At 42.1% G+C, this 15,106-nt stretch overlaps 2 protein-coding genes across 2 annotated transcripts in view; both read left to right on the top strand.

The window, feature by feature from the left end:
- LOC142965185 (fibrocystin-L-like) overlaps nt 1–10,053 on the top strand; it is a 40,132-nt gene extending 30,079 nt beyond the window's left edge. The window contains exons 55-75 of the mRNA XM_076105984.1: nt 532–650; nt 1,199–1,328; nt 1,680–1,853; nt 2,493–2,596; nt 3,147–3,273; nt 3,427–3,548; nt 3,625–3,715; nt 3,828–3,976; nt 4,394–4,516; nt 4,614–4,725; nt 4,963–5,079; nt 5,178–5,343; nt 5,658–5,890; nt 6,827–6,991; nt 7,115–7,272; nt 7,422–7,557; nt 7,712–8,056; nt 8,191–8,342; nt 8,453–8,599; nt 8,904–9,063; nt 9,408–10,053. Of these exons, the coding sequence (XP_075962099.1) occupies nt 532–650; nt 1,199–1,328; nt 1,680–1,853; nt 2,493–2,596; nt 3,147–3,273; nt 3,427–3,548; nt 3,625–3,715; nt 3,828–3,976; nt 4,394–4,516; nt 4,614–4,725; nt 4,963–5,079; nt 5,178–5,343; nt 5,658–5,890; nt 6,827–6,991; nt 7,115–7,272; nt 7,422–7,557; nt 7,712–8,056; nt 8,191–8,342; nt 8,453–8,599; nt 8,904–9,063; nt 9,408–9,655 (3,278 nt within the window). The 3' untranslated portion in view covers nt 9,656–10,053. The remainder of the gene's footprint in view (nt 1–531; nt 651–1,198; nt 1,329–1,679; nt 1,854–2,492; nt 2,597–3,146; nt 3,274–3,426; nt 3,549–3,624; nt 3,716–3,827; nt 3,977–4,393; nt 4,517–4,613; nt 4,726–4,962; nt 5,080–5,177; nt 5,344–5,657; nt 5,891–6,826; nt 6,992–7,114; nt 7,273–7,421; nt 7,558–7,711; nt 8,057–8,190; nt 8,343–8,452; nt 8,600–8,903; nt 9,064–9,407) is intronic.
- A 410-nt stretch (nt 10,054–10,463) lies between these two features.
- Nucleotides 10,464–15,106, top strand: part of LOC142965355 (fibrocystin-L-like) — a 40,553-nt gene continuing 35,910 nt past the window's right edge. The window contains 10 exon segments of the mRNA XM_076106272.1: nt 10,464–10,621; nt 10,831–10,908; nt 12,413–12,557; nt 12,639–12,747; nt 12,863–12,920; nt 13,006–13,099; nt 13,422–13,475; nt 13,765–13,838; nt 14,735–14,777; nt 15,000–15,070. Coding sequence (XP_075962387.1) covers nt 10,567–10,621; nt 10,831–10,908; nt 12,413–12,557; nt 12,639–12,747; nt 12,863–12,920; nt 13,006–13,099; nt 13,422–13,475; nt 13,765–13,838; nt 14,735–14,777; nt 15,000–15,070 — 781 coding nt within the window. The 5' untranslated portion in view covers nt 10,464–10,566.

Raw genomic sequence — 15,106 nt, 5'->3', positions numbered from 1 at the left:
TAATATTCTGCTGTAATTTGTATGTTGTAAATATAACTACATACTGTACATGTGGACCCTGCCACATATTTTATTTCTATTTTAGTTTTTTTTATCAGGAAAAGTTTACATGAAATACTTCTCCTCACACGCAGACACATGTATGTGCATGTATGTAAAAATGGTTTGACGAAAATGAGAGAGAGGGGAAAGAAGAAGAAATAAATAGATACATTTGAGAAGGGGGTCTAATACAGCAACTAATACCACTAGAATAGCCAAGGAACCAAGGGGAGTTTGTGTACTGCTACAACTGGATTACGTCAAATCTAAAAATGTAAAATTATATGAAATTATTTTATTCATGAAGTCAGCTTTTTTATTTTTATTTTTTTTATTTACTGAAATGAAGTTACACATTTTTAGTCCGAACTTTTTCAGATGGTGTGAATTGTAATAAAATGCTATGACTGTGCTCCATGAAACAGATGACTGAGCTTTTGATGCTCTGTTGTGAATCTTCAATGTGTGTGTGTGTGTGTTGTACCACAGGTGTGTTCGGTACACTGGAACTCTATGGACAACCTCACAACGTTTACCACACCAAACTGGCCGCCACCGCTGACGCTGGATCCGATACTCTGAACCTGTCGCAGTCTGTCGACTGGCAGGTTAGAGTGCTTTGTTTTTACGTTTCCCTCAGTGCTTGTGTGACAAAACGGATCGTTCGGATGATTTTGAAGTGTGCTTGTATGGGATATTTATCTATTTTAAGAGTATTAACTACAGTAGATGGAGTTTGGAGAAACAGACAGGAGCACCAGCACGGGACACCTAAAAAAAAATAAATCAGTATCAGTTTAAGTTGTCATATCAAGAATATTTTTTACCGCTTTAACTTGCCATCAGACAGACATTTCTGACGGGGAACAGATGCCGTTATCTAAGCTCTCTTCACAGTCACAAGACCCCTTTTCGGTTAGTGTTATTGTTTGACTTTGTTGAATCCGAACTAACTCTTTAAAACACTAAAGTCCTGTGCCGGTACTCCAGTCTGTTTCTCCAAACTGGGCGCGTGCCGACTGCCATCACTGACTATGTATAAGTACCTCACACAACCCCACTTCAAAAATAAATCCAAACTGTACTAATTTTAGAACCTACAACTACTGCGAAAGCTAGTATTCAGCTACCTGTTGACATGTCGGCTTGTGTGCAGGTTGGAGACGAGGTCGTCATCTCCACCACCAGCTACAACGCGTGGGAGACAGAAAAACTCCAGATCACCGCCGTGTCAACAGACGGCCGCGTCCTGACCCTGAACCAGCCGTTGACCCACACTCACATCGGTCAGTTCAGTGTCTCTGTAGACACAGCAAATGTCTCCAGAGCTGCAAAATGGTGTCAAACCCACTGCAATAACTTGTGACATTAATATTTGATTTAATATCCATGTTGCTAATGTGTCTCACTAGATATTCAGCTTGTTGTCACCTTATACAAGTTGTTACATTTGCCATTGAATAAAAGTTGATGTGAGAGATCTAATTTGAACTTTTGTTTCCAGATATTATATGTGTATAATATTGTGGTGTGCTTTTTTTATTGTGTTACTTAAATCCCCTGAAATGGTTTTCATAGCACTTTCCGGAGTGTGTCAGATGGACTATACTGACCTCAGTCTCTCTCTCCGTCTTCAGGTGAGACTCACTCCGTCTCAGGTACGTCGCTCTCCTACACTCTGGCGGCTGATGTCGGCCTCGTGACCAGGAACATTAAGATCATCGGTGAGGAGTATCCGGAGATGATGTCGGAGTCATTCGGAGCCAGACTTTTAGTGGGCAGCTACTCCTGGGCTGGAGTCGACTACAAAGGTAAGTAGAGTATATGACGGGGTTTATATTCTGACAGACTGGACGTGTTAATCCGCTGTAACATCATCACTAAACTAGAGTTCAGACCTTTGTGCCTCTCAGGGTGATATAAAGCGGTTCACTTCCTGGTAGATTCAACCGGTCAATCTGTAGTTAGATTTTGAGCTGTTGTTTTCTGTTTGGAAGGAACACTGATGATGGAATGGGCTTAATGTCTTTTGCCATTTTCTTTTTTTGAAACCTTGAAACGTCTTTGCATCTGTAACCCAGCACAAACCGAGGATCTTATTATTAATAAAAAAATTTGACGTCAAAAAATGTTGAATCAAACCCACTACCAGTTTTATCTGCTAAAACTCATTTATTGTTTTATATAAGATGCATCTAGGAGCCATAAATCATCAGCCATGTTCTCACTGATTATATTTAAGTTATTTATTATTTGATAGTGTTTTTATTCCTTGTGTCAACATGATGAAGCGCATAGATGTATAGAGAGGTAGACAGTAGAGAGGTTTGGTCTCATTTTGAGCCGGAGGATCTGCAGATCCATTGTGTACCTGATCTGTGATCCATGAAGAGCCCCTTTCTAGTTTACATTCAAACACATTCACCACCTCGTTGTTTGATGTTTTACAGGCAAGGCTCAGATCAGGAACGTGGAGTTCTTCCGCTCTGGTCAGGAAGGCTGGACCGACTACACCGACCCTCGTTACTCTGTGGCCTTCCTCAACCTGGGAGAGGTACAGCAGCACACACACATACACACACACACACACACACACACACACACACACACACACATTAAAGCTTTTGGACTACAGGACTACTTGCATATTAAATCCAACTTTAAACTGGAGGACACATACACTTAAAAATGTATTCGCTCAAGGTGCTTTGAAGAGTCGTCTTAATTGGATGTTAAAACCTGAAAATGAACTAATTAATAAATCTAGATTTTAGACATGTCCATCACACATTTCTAATAATCACATATTCACATAAATGTCATATTTAGTCCAATTTAAATACAGCAGAATAAAAATAGTATGTTAGAAAACATTTTCTTTAAATTTTAAAAAATGTGTCCAGAAATAATAACTCGTATTTCTTCTTCTACATCGTCTAACTGCATAACAGAGCTGAACTTATATTTCATCTCCTGTAACATTCAGCAGGGGTTCACATGACCAATAGATGCTGCTTACCCTTGTTGTAGTTTACTGCAACAGTAAAAACGATCTATTCAATTGGAAAAAAAGCTAAATTAATCTTTTTGTTCTGTGTTGAAAGGTTTCAGAAGAAGACTCGTACATTCAGGGTTGCGCTTTCCATGACGGCTTCTCCCCAGCCATCGGAGTCTTCGGGACAGAGGGTCTGAACGTTGACGATAACGTCGTCCACCGCACTGTGGGGGAAGGTAAACACGTTGATGTCAATACGCAGTCAAAATGATTTATTAACGCTTTGCAATCGACACCCGATTGGCCAGATTGTCCAAACTGAATTCAAGTTTAACAGCGAAAGGATTTTCCCCAGCTAAAGTCTTGAGATGTCTTGACCCTGTGTGCAGGTATCAGGATTTGGGGCGACAAGATAACAGTGAGGAGGAACCTGGTGATGATGACGCTGTGGCCTGGCTCGTATCAGGACAGAGAGGAGCCCTTCAACTACGCCTGGAACGCTGCCATCGAGGTCCGAACTCTCAAGAGTACAACAAAAACAGCTTATGTCGCTGCATTTCTGTACTGTACTGTTTCTTTGTTTTCAGGTCAATGAGGGGACAAATGTGGTGCTGCAGCATAACATTGTGGCAGGTTACGAGAGAGTCGCTTATCGCATCGACGGTGAACCGTGTCCAGGTAACGGAAACGATCGAAATCAAAGCCGGCCCGACATTTACTTAGACTGTGGAGAAAGATCCAGAACCGATACCCTTAAAGCTTTTTTTGTTCTCCTCCGGGATTTCTGCAGGTTACTTGAACGAGAATGAGAAGTGGATCCACAACGAGGCTCACGGCGGTCTGTTCGGAGTCTATCTGAACAAAGACGGTCTGCCCGGCTGCAGCCTCATCCAGGGCTTCTTCGTCTGGAGGAGCTTCGACTACGGCGTCTACTTTCAGGTTACAATACTTTAGAACTTCTGCTCCTTCTGACACCTTCATCCATGTGCTTAATTTGCCCACAAAGCAACGGTCTGACCTAATGCGACTGCATCAAGAGGCAAAAGTGTGGAGTTGGGCCTCTTAACCTCGAGGTCAAGTGATGCTCAGTGTCTGGAAGAGTAAAAATCAACTTTACTCAGATACAATAGGTTTGGAGGAAGTAACTGATGTTCACTCTGTTTCTGCTCTTTTTAGGATACATTATGCGAATCTACATGTGAAAACTTTTACTTGAGAAATATTTCTGGCAAATATCTATAAAAGCTGAGTTGAGGGATCCTGAGGAAACGATTAAAAGCTCAATCTAGATGGATGATTGACAAGAAATGACAACTGATCACCGTCCTCATCTCCCTCTTCCTCTCGCCCTGACAGACCATCATGAGTGTTATCGTTTCCAACGTGACCCTGGTGGACAACGGGATGGGCGTCATGCCTCTCGTCTACGCTCCCCCTTCTCTCTCCCACACGTACGCCGATAAGACCGTACACGTTCAGGTGATTCACTCATTGTTCGTTTCCCTTTCCTCTCATATTTATCACATATCACTTAGTTGACAGATCTCATATTCCTCCTGCTCGTCTTTTTCCCCAGAATGCCTTGATTGTTGGCAGCAGCCCGAGCTTCAACTGTTCAGCCACTCTGCCCAGCGGTGACTTTAACCTGGTCAACAGCGACGCCCACCGAGCCCCAAGACCTCTCACAGGTACAGCCGATGCTGCCAAACTCACATTTTTGCTGATAACTCAAAGATTTAGACTTAGAAAAATTGAAACCTCGACTTAAAGATCTTGAATGAATTAAAAAAGAGGTTCTAATTTTGTCGTTTTGACCATTTAATTTAACCAACCAAGAATTTGAACATCATTAAAAATGTGTTATAAACGCAGGCTGGTTTAACTTAAGAGAATCCAGGGTGTGTGACTCCTTCCTCTCTGTACAGGTGGCAGATCTGGAATCTGTTGGCCGACTTTTGCTTCTAACCACAACACTGCTCCAAAGAAGGTCCATCATATGAACATGAACTACAACGCCATCAAAGGACTGATGAAAGTCACGGGTGAGTTCAGGCTCTAGTAGTGATGTTTGCCATCAAAAACAATCTTCACAACGATTTACAGAAGAGCATATTCCTCTTTTCTCTTCCTACCTTCCCAGACACGACGTTCGTCGGTTTCAAAACAGTCTGCTCTCGCGAGACGAACTTCATGTTTATCACCAACCCGATCAACGAGGACCTGCAGCACCCTGTGCAGGTTTCAGGCATAACGCTGATAGACAGCACAGAGGAGGCCAAAGTCTTCATCCACAGGCCTGACGTTGGGTAAATCATTGCACATCAACAGACACCAGGCATAAACAATAATCTAACAATGTCTTCAAAGTTGTAAAAATGATATGTTGACATTCAGATGTTTTTATTTTCCCGCTTCCTTTTACTCTTCTGAATAAGTCTTCTGTCACTTGGCAGCTCATCTAAGTCAAATGGATTAAGTGCTGCTGCTTGAATTGAGGATTTAAACTGACAAAAACAATGTTTTTGAACACTAAACAGTTGGTATAGGATTTTGATTTCAACTTTCTGCTGTTTTGCACATGATCACATGAAATGGATAACAAGATGTTTTTGTGCCTCAGAAAAGCGAACCCAGCTGACTGCGTGGACATGGACTGCGATGCGAAGAAGAAGAGCCTGCTGAAGGACTTGGACGGTTCGTTCCTGGGCGCAGTGGGAGCTGTGGTGCCTCAGTCCGAGTACGAGTGGGGGGGTGATCCCAGGAGAGGGCTGGGCGACTACCGCATCCCCAAAGTCATGCTCACTTTCCCCAACGGCAGCCGCATCCCTGTGAACCAGATCGCTCCACACAAAGGTGACTCGATTAATGGAGGGAAAAGTACTTCAGTACAAACATTTAAAGACTAAATAGTAGCTGGCTATGACGGCGTATTAGGACCATCGGAGGTAGAAATAAACAAATCACAGACCTGGGAGAGGAGGGTGATATTCCGAGATAAAAAGTCGTAAATTTCCCATCAAAAACTTTATGAGGAAAAGACTTGAATATTCTCTGACAATAAAGGGACACATTTAGCAGAATAGAGTCTGAATGTTGTTACGCCTAAAGGTCCTGCAAGATACGTAGATACATAATGTACATTGCACTCAGCGGCTCACGTTATCGCAGCGCTTAACGGTGACATCTGTGGTTTCCATGTTTTATCTCAGAAGATCTCAGAGATTTAGATTTTCTTGCAAATTTATGACTTCATCAGAATATCAGAGTTTTTTCTCAGAATATTACCGGCTCCATAAAAAACCAAGAGTTTTACCTTCAATGGTAACGTGCCATCGTAGCTGGTAAAGAAGTAACACGATGAAATACAAGTTCCAGCGAACAAGTGAAACAGGCGTGGTCGCTCCACGTATTTATGACCATCTTTTAATAAATCTTTGCTTATTTGCTTTTTTAATTCCCAACTTTCAAATACAACTGAACTGGGAACTATAGGCAAAGGAATTAAGTAATCATCCATTCATGCATTCAGTCTCATAATGTGCCTTATTCCACAAACTAATTTTCTTTAAATTCAAGGTTCAGTATTAGCACTCCAAACTCAAATGAATACATTCGCTTATTGGTTTCAAGCTCGGTGAACATTCTGCAGAGAGTCACAACTTTTATTGTGAAAGATGAGGAAAAGTAAAATGAAAGGATTCCTTTACTGTCCTGTGTGACGCTTCTGCTGACAGGTGCATCATAAAATACAACTTGTTTTACAAAATGTTGTGTTGCTTCTTTCCTCAGGTGTGATCAGGGAAGGCTGCACGTACATGAGTTCCTGGCAGAGCTACAAGTGCTTCGGGCTGAACTACAGGATGCTGGCGATTGAGAGTCTGGACTCTGACACAGAGACCAGGCGTCTGTCCCCCGTCGCTGTGCTCGGAGACGGCTTTTTGGATCTGATCAACGGTGGGTTGCGTCCTATAGTTCTGAAATCATTAAAACCCAAAAGAATCACAATGGTCTCTCAAAGATTAGTTAAAAAAACAACAAGAGAAAGTCTTAGATTCGGTTGTGTGTCTTTGCATCCAGGTCCTCAGGATCACGGTTGGTGCTCGGGTTACACCTGCCAGAAGAGAGTGTCTCTCTTCCACAGCATCGTGGCCACCGGTTGCTCCTTCGACGTCTTCTTCACCAGCGTCAGCCCTCAGAAACTTCGCCTCATGATGCTCAACGCTGATCCATCTGAGGTCAGAATACTAGATATTCGTCAATAGCTACATTTTCCGTTGCAGAATTCATTCAATGTGACCTCCTGAGCTCTTGAATTTAAAAAGAAGTCTTCTGGTCCTTTTTTTAACTTTTCACTAAGACAACGGTTGCTTTTTGATTTGTGCAGAGCATCATAGTGTCAGTCTTCTACTCAAAGCCGCAGCGGTTGGACGTGTACGTTGACAACAATCTGGTTGCTCCAACTAACGTCCTGTGGAACTCTGCTAACACCGACTACACCCTGAAGAAGCCCATCTATCCAGGTACTCCTGCTTTACACAAGCAGGGTAGCCATGTCCAGTGTCTTTTTGCTGTAGGCGTAATCACATATGTGGAGGAGACTAGATCATGGGCCTTTGAATTTGACAAAATCTTATTTCATTCAGCAATCTGTTCATCTTTCTTTTATCCCTCTAGGTCAGTACGACCCCCAGCTGAACGCCACTCTGGGCACCAACTACTTCGACCAGGATTACAAAATGCTGAGGGTCGTGGTGAAAGGCTCCCAACCGGTGGAGATCCGAACCGCCCCGGTTCTCTTCCTCTCCTTCGAGCTGCCCGCCGTGACCGAGGAAGAGTTCTTCGGAGACCGCCTGATTCAGAACCTCGCTGCGTTCCTCAAAGTTCCCCCAAACATGATCCGAATCACCAACATCATCCGGGAGGATGGAGGCGCGCGGCGCAGGAAGAGATCCACGGGCTTGAGGGTGGAGGTGGAGATCAAGAAACCTCCGGTCCAGCAAACCACCAACACTACCAACGGTTGGTGGGAGAAGAAGTCTCATTTCCGTGTTGATATTTGTTTTTATAGCCTGTTTCAATGTCTAATATGAGAACACTGGCCGAGAAATCCAGGATGTTTTGTCACAGCTCTCTGTTCCCTTTCGTCTTCTCAGATGAGGAGGACTTCGTGCAGTTGAAGAACATCGCTGATGATCTGGGTCAGGCAGCCGTTTCCGGAAACCTCAGTCAGTCCATCGGCTTCAACGTCTCCTCGATGGGCGTCATCCCTCCTCCTCCTCCGTCATCTGACCCCAGCTGGAATAAGGTGAATGTCAAGACTTCCCCTTGACAACATCTGCATAGTAAAAACTACACAAACAATATCAGCTTTACGCGAGTGCTCACTGATTAGTGGTTTCTGCATTGAAATCTCAGGAGGCCATGGAAGAAGTGACGAGGGAAGAGCCGACGGTGAACTACGTGTCCAGCGTGAGCGAACTGCTGCTGATCGAGGAGCCGATAGCCGGGGAGTTTGTGGGTCCTCTGCACCAGCAGCCCAGTCTGATGGCTGTGGACGAGCAGGTGAGGCACCGCACAGCTGCTGCTGAATCTGAATTTTCCTCAGCTAGAGCCATCTCAGAAGGTGCTTACAAGGCCTTCTTAGCTTATAGGAAACCATATTCCCTTTATTGGAAAAACTAGATTAATTAAATGTACACAGAATACGATTCTCACTCACCATTTTATTGGGATCAAGTTTGAGCTGATACCAGAAATAAAACATTATAGGATGGCAGACTAATCTCTGGAAAAGTGAAGGAGACGCACACCAAGAAGAGTCAACACCGTGTTAAAGTAGACGCTTCTTTTGTGCCGTTGTCCACAGGGTAACTGTGTCTCTGTGGGAGTGACGACTCTCGCTGTCACAGTCAGCCTGAAGGACGCCAGTGGGAGCAGCGTAGGTGGACTGGAAGGAAACACCACCATCCTGTTCAGCACCTGCTGGGCAAACTTCACCGACCTGTCCATTCAGAACAGCGGTACGTCTGCGTCAAACTTTAAAAAATCAGTCCTACAAAAATCGCTAGATTCTTGATGGTTTTTGTTCCTCATTTAAATTTTACCTTTATTAACTGTCTTCTCCCCTGAGAGGAAATCAAGCTTTTCAGCATATAGAGCTAAAATAATTAGTCAATTGACAGAGAAATAATCGTTTGGTTGTTTTTCAAGCAAAAATATTCTCTGATTCTAGTTTCTCAAACATGAGGATTTGCATCTTTTCTTCGTTTTATATGATTGTAAACTGACTATCTTTGTGTTATGGATTGTTACATTATGACACATCATTAATATTCACTGTGGTGCATCCTCGCTGACTCTCTCCCTGCAGGTGAGAACCTGACCATGGTCTTCACCCTGAAGGAGTGGGGCGCAAAGTCTCGTGCCTTCTCCGTCAAAAACAATCCGACCACCCAGATGCCCCCGTCCACCCCGACCACCCCGTCCACAGACGGGCCGCAGTGCATCACCGACAACAGCGTCTTCAGCTCCAGCACCGCCGTGTCTGCCGGCAGTCTGTGTCTGGTCAGCGTCATCTACGCTGTGGCCTACTGCTCGGACTGCGTCCCCATTTGCTAGATAGTTCTGTGAGGCTGAGAGGGTTTTTATGAAGGATACCTCAACACCTTGGCACAAACAAGTCTGCTGAATAAAAAGATATATATAAATATATCGTGCACATAGCTGGCTTTTCTTTTTCCGGGCTAAATTTTCACTTCGAATTAAACAAAAGAATACGGATAGGGGTATGGTTTTTCAAAACTCAGTTAACCAAGGCAAAAAGCCAAAGCACCCACCCCTCCCCTCTGCAAAGACTGTGTTTCTGTTTCTTTCCTTTGTTGTATTATATCTAAATGTCTGTTTGATATGGTTATTCTCAGGGTGTGGGATCCAGATATAGATTTCCTATTGTAAAACATGTGTAATAGGTGCTTAACTCCACTCTGTAACAACATGGAGATAAGAAGTTTAGATGTTTTTGCTGCTTTAAAAAAAACTATATTTTCTTTTCAATAAATTCTATTTGTCATTGATTACACATCTTCATTGCATCCGTGTTTTTCTTTATTAACAGCACAATGTGTACAGCACGCTTGTTATATAATGTATGTGTGTATGTAAGTGTACTTGTATGTGTATTTGTGTATGGATGTCTGTTTAGTCGCACATTTTTGCTGTCTATTTGTCGTTTTGTTTTCACACAAAGCACTTCCGACATGCGGTGCTACGAATACATTTGAATTGAATTATTTCCCATCACTATGACCTGTATCACTGACCACTTTGGGCGTTTTCTGGGCAGTTTCACTTCCCTGTTACTCATCAAATGTATCTATCAAAAGAGCCTTGAAATACGGCCAGTTCTGCCTCACGTGGAGGCCTGTACCGACTATTCTATAACGGCACTTTTGGTGTTAAACGTAACTAAGGGCGACACCACCATAGCACACTGCGGGTGAAGCAGCAGTGGTACCTCGGAAATCTCCGCGATGTATTCCCAGATGAAGAGGGCGGCTCTCCTCCTCGCCTTCTGGTGCTGCTGTAGTGAGTAACCGGTCACAAAGTACCATATTTATGGAAGTTCATAAAATTAGCTTTTTTTTTTTAATAGAGTTCCGTCGGTCTTGTTGGCGCCTTTTTATATGCGGACATTTTTTCATAACTGTCACTGCTCGCCCACTACACTGAAAGGGGGGGGGGGGGGGGGGTTACTATGTATTATTAATAAATATAATTATATTTGTGTATTTCAGGTGCTCAACGTGTTGACTACGTAACTCCACATCGAGGCAGCTCGAATGGAGCAACACGACTCATGATTACAGGAAGCGGTAAGAGACGTTACTGTACCGTTTGAATCAAGAGTGATGGTGCTGACATCTGGCTTTAAACCTAATTTCATCTTTATAAGTGTGAACATTACATTTTTTGTAATCTTGTATGTTACCATGCACCTGTAGATAGTTTCTGAACTGACAAGTCAACTCCTAATCTAAAACTTGAGCTAATTGCCCCCGTCACCAGTGAGAGTTTTTCCGTTGAAAATTGGTTCGAACGTGAACGTTTTTTCACCGACTATTTATAGACGTTGATTGAACGTTCACTGCTTAGACTAGATTTCAACGGGATTTTCAAGACTACAATTTTCTGTCCTCTACATTGTGCTAATAATAGCATATCATCATTTTAGAGGTTTACTGAGAAACCACATCCACCAGTTGAAAGCCAATATCGCACCTCCTGGTGAAATCTGGTCTAAAGGTGACAGTTTAATAAACGTCTTCAAATGCTCACAGTTCAATATGTAGCAATTAAATACTTAATAGTAACCACTTACAGGACAAAGACCAAGTGACAGACAACAATTAATTTGTATTTATTAAGCAACGATATAAATATAACAAACACAATCTCCATTTCCTTTTCTAAAAGTCGGAGCAGACAGGAGCCGGTTTCAGAAGGTCTGCCATATTTTCAAGGTGGACATCTGTAAATAAAACAAGTATTAGAAAAACATTTTCACTTTCAGACCAGTTTTGAACGTCTTTTCACTGGAGACCATAGTATTTTCAACGGAAAGCTGCTGACATGGATATTACACAGTATACACAATTTTTTGTATATTGCTGTAAGCCAAACAACAATGTTTTGACCGTCTTCTTATTTGTACATTACTTTGTTTTACTCGCGTCCTCGCCATTTAAACTGTGTACAGCCCCACTCTGTCGTGTATTTTACATGTAAAATGTCCTAAATACTCTATTTAATAACGTTGGGCTACAGTGACACTCCATAAAGAGTCTCCAACATTAACTAACACGTTTGTTTACTGTTCATCCATGCTGCTGTAGCTACAAGCTAACATGCTAACACTACAAGCTAGCAGCCTCGCCCGCATGGTGAGCATAAAATGATACTAATGGTGCATATTTTGGTTTGCAATATTGTAATCCAGTAGTTCAAGTACTTAGAGTATGTCGTTAGCATGAAGCCTCACGTTTATTCAGTCAGCTCGTTCACTTTTGCTCCTCAAATCCCGTGCAGTTTCCAGAGACAGTGCATGTTTCAAAGTTCAATATTCAATATCAATATTTTAAAACAAATTGGTGTTGCGAGACACGTTGATATTGTAACCACATTTTAGCTGGTTGAAAAGAAAATAGGTCTTCGACGTTCAGATCCAATTTCAACCAGTTTAACCAGAAATAAACGTTGAAATGCAGGTTGGTGCTCACTGGGCATGATGTCTTATGTTTTCCGGATTAGGATCCCTCTGCTTGTTGACTCCTTTATCCAGAAAAAACAAACAAACATTTGACATGAACCCGTATGCAGGTTTTGCCCAGGAGAAACAGTTCCAGCTGAATCCAAAAGATGACAATTTTGGCAACCGCGTGCTCCTGGTGTCCGACACCCTGTCCGTCCCCTGTGATGTGGAGAGAGACTCGACGCACGGCAGCCGGATCGCGTGTTACACCAGGTAGCTTCTAGGCTGAAGGGGGCTTTTAAGTGAGTATACTTCATGCATGTATATCTAAAACGACTCATCCGTCCATCACAGAGCCATGCCGCATGGTAAATACACGGCCCGAGTCAGCGTGGACGGTGTTCCCATTCCTGATGCCAGTGTGTGCAGAGGCGCGCTCAAAGCATACCAATGCAGCTTCCAAGTAAGTTTGCAGCCGACGCAACAGGGAGCCCCTTCACGGTCAAGTTGACTGACCTTGCAGTCATGTTTTGGATCCTAATGTTTTTTTTCTTTTCCTTCATTCCAACTTTTCTCAGTCTGTTCGGTATCGCACGCCTACTATACTCTCTCTGTATCCAGCCAGCGGGCCCCCAGGTACACAGTTCTTTACTTCTACAGTTCTCAGGCTGAGTTCATCCACTCAACTTTATATTAAAACCCACCTCCAAAACCCCCGCAGGCAGCTTGGTGACAATACGAGGACTGATCTTCACCGATGTGTACGGGAGCAACACCGACAAGAGCTCCAACGGCCTCAACGTCAGGTTTCTGAGGTATGAAAATAAAAAGTTAAGCATTTTGTCTCACCCAAGCACTCCAGTTTTTAAACAAGGGCCATTTTTATGGCAGCTTTATGGTGGTATCCTGTTAATGTTGAATAAAAGAAGGCAGAGCGACCCACCGGTAGATGCTAAAATAACATAGTCACACAATAAAAACAGTTGAAATGATCCCAACCAAAACTCACATGTTTTACAAGTTACAAAATAACTTTATCTGCTCAACTACCTTTCAAACAGGAAGATGTATACTTTGAAATGTAAACTAGACACTCGTCTTGTGAGCGGTCAGTGAATACGGTCTCGTTTGTTGCAGAGCCTACATGGGAGGGATGCCATGCGAGCTGCTCAAACCGGAGTCAGACGAACTGTAAGTAGTTTGTACGCAGTAGATGTAGACTGCTACTCTATGGACAACAAACACACACATTCAAGTCTAGGCGTGTCTCACAGCTGAGAAGTCTTTTGTGGGATGAGGTTTGTAACCGGTTGTATACGGACCCAAATGCAACACACAAGATTCCAGGGATCTTTGGCTTTTATTACAAACTTCCAGAAACAGCAGGAGCTGAACTGAACTGTGACAAGGTTATGTTAAATAAAACTGACGGAAGAAACAATTTAAACACTGTTACAAGTTTGTCAAATATTTCCTGAAGATATAACCTACGACTGGACTCCGAGTCTTCTCAGTGGGGACACATGAGCTGCAAGATGACGGGGACGTACGTTGGTAAGCTGGTTTTGTTCTCGATTACAGACGCTCTGAATACATATCATATTTAAGGGGAGACACTACTTCTACTAATAGATATCACCATGAAACTTACCCAGTTGGTTTTTTACATTAGGAAAATTATTTTTTCTTCTGATATGTTATGTTTAAATACTCAAATGAGGCATTATCTTATTAATGTGCTAATTTGCATACATTTCTAGAACAGAAACCTGAACATTGGACAAAGCCAGGTTGAAAATTCTTGTTTCATTTTGTTGACATATTAGAGTCAAATGTTTTCTCTAGAGGGAATTTTGGATATCTCATTTGTATCACTCCATAAATTAGAAAATACTGTCAACAGCCATAAAAAAAAAAATCCATTTTGTACATGATTTTGGTAATAAAAGTTGTATAAATCAGGCTATGACCGATATCTGAACAAACCCCTCTGTAAAAACCTTCAGAATATAGAACGGAATGAAACTGTAAAGTTTGGTGTATGTAAGAGCTGCTGAAGTGGAGATTAATGGATCAGAGTAAAAAAAAACTCATTCTGAGAAAACGGCCTAAAGATGTGTTTTTATATAACTATGTTGTAAACACTACAGGTGAATAGAGTACAATAATGAACTGATAGATATCACCATGAAACTTCACCAGCTGATTACTCACATTAAGACAATTCTTTTTTGTATAATAAGTTTTCTGAAATATTATGTTTAAATATGCAAATGAGGCATTCTCTAATGGTAATTTTTGGTAAATAGGAGAAATCTACAGACGCAAGCAGACAAAGTAGTGAAATAAACACATGAATGTGTAGTTTAGATCTCGCCTTAAAAAATAAAAAAGGTCCATTTTGAGACTGTATAAACTGTCCTTTAATAATTATCTTTTATTTCCAACAGGACATCACAACTTGACTTACATTCTAGATGATGAATTTGGAAGGTAAAGCATTGTTACAGAAAGTCTTTTCTTTGTCACGTCAGCTAACATTTGAATACCTTTATGGTTTCAGAAAGACCTCTAGGTTTGATTCAACCTGCACGGATATTGAGATAGAAACAGCTCCTTAAGTTTGACTTCTTGGCCATTGATTGTTTTAATCAACACCAATTTTATTGTACGAACAACTGTGAGAATATTGATTCATTTCTTTCATATCTTTAGGAGTTTATCGGACAAGAAGCTGTTCAGGGTTTCAGCTTTGGGCAAGCTCTCCATGTTTCAGACCTTTGCAGGTACGATACACACAAAGATGTTCACAACAAAGTACT

This window comes from Anarhichas minor, unplaced genomic scaffold (genome assembly GCF_050575085.1).
Source record: "Anarhichas minor isolate MPS153535 unplaced genomic scaffold, ASM5057508v1 ptg000033l, whole genome shotgun sequence".
In the NCBI taxonomy this organism is placed as follows: Eukaryota; Metazoa; Chordata; class Actinopteri; order Perciformes; family Anarhichadidae; genus Anarhichas; species Anarhichas minor.
The sequence above is the reverse complement of the archived record's forward strand: the minus strand, read 5'-3'. Positions and strand labels throughout refer to the sequence as shown.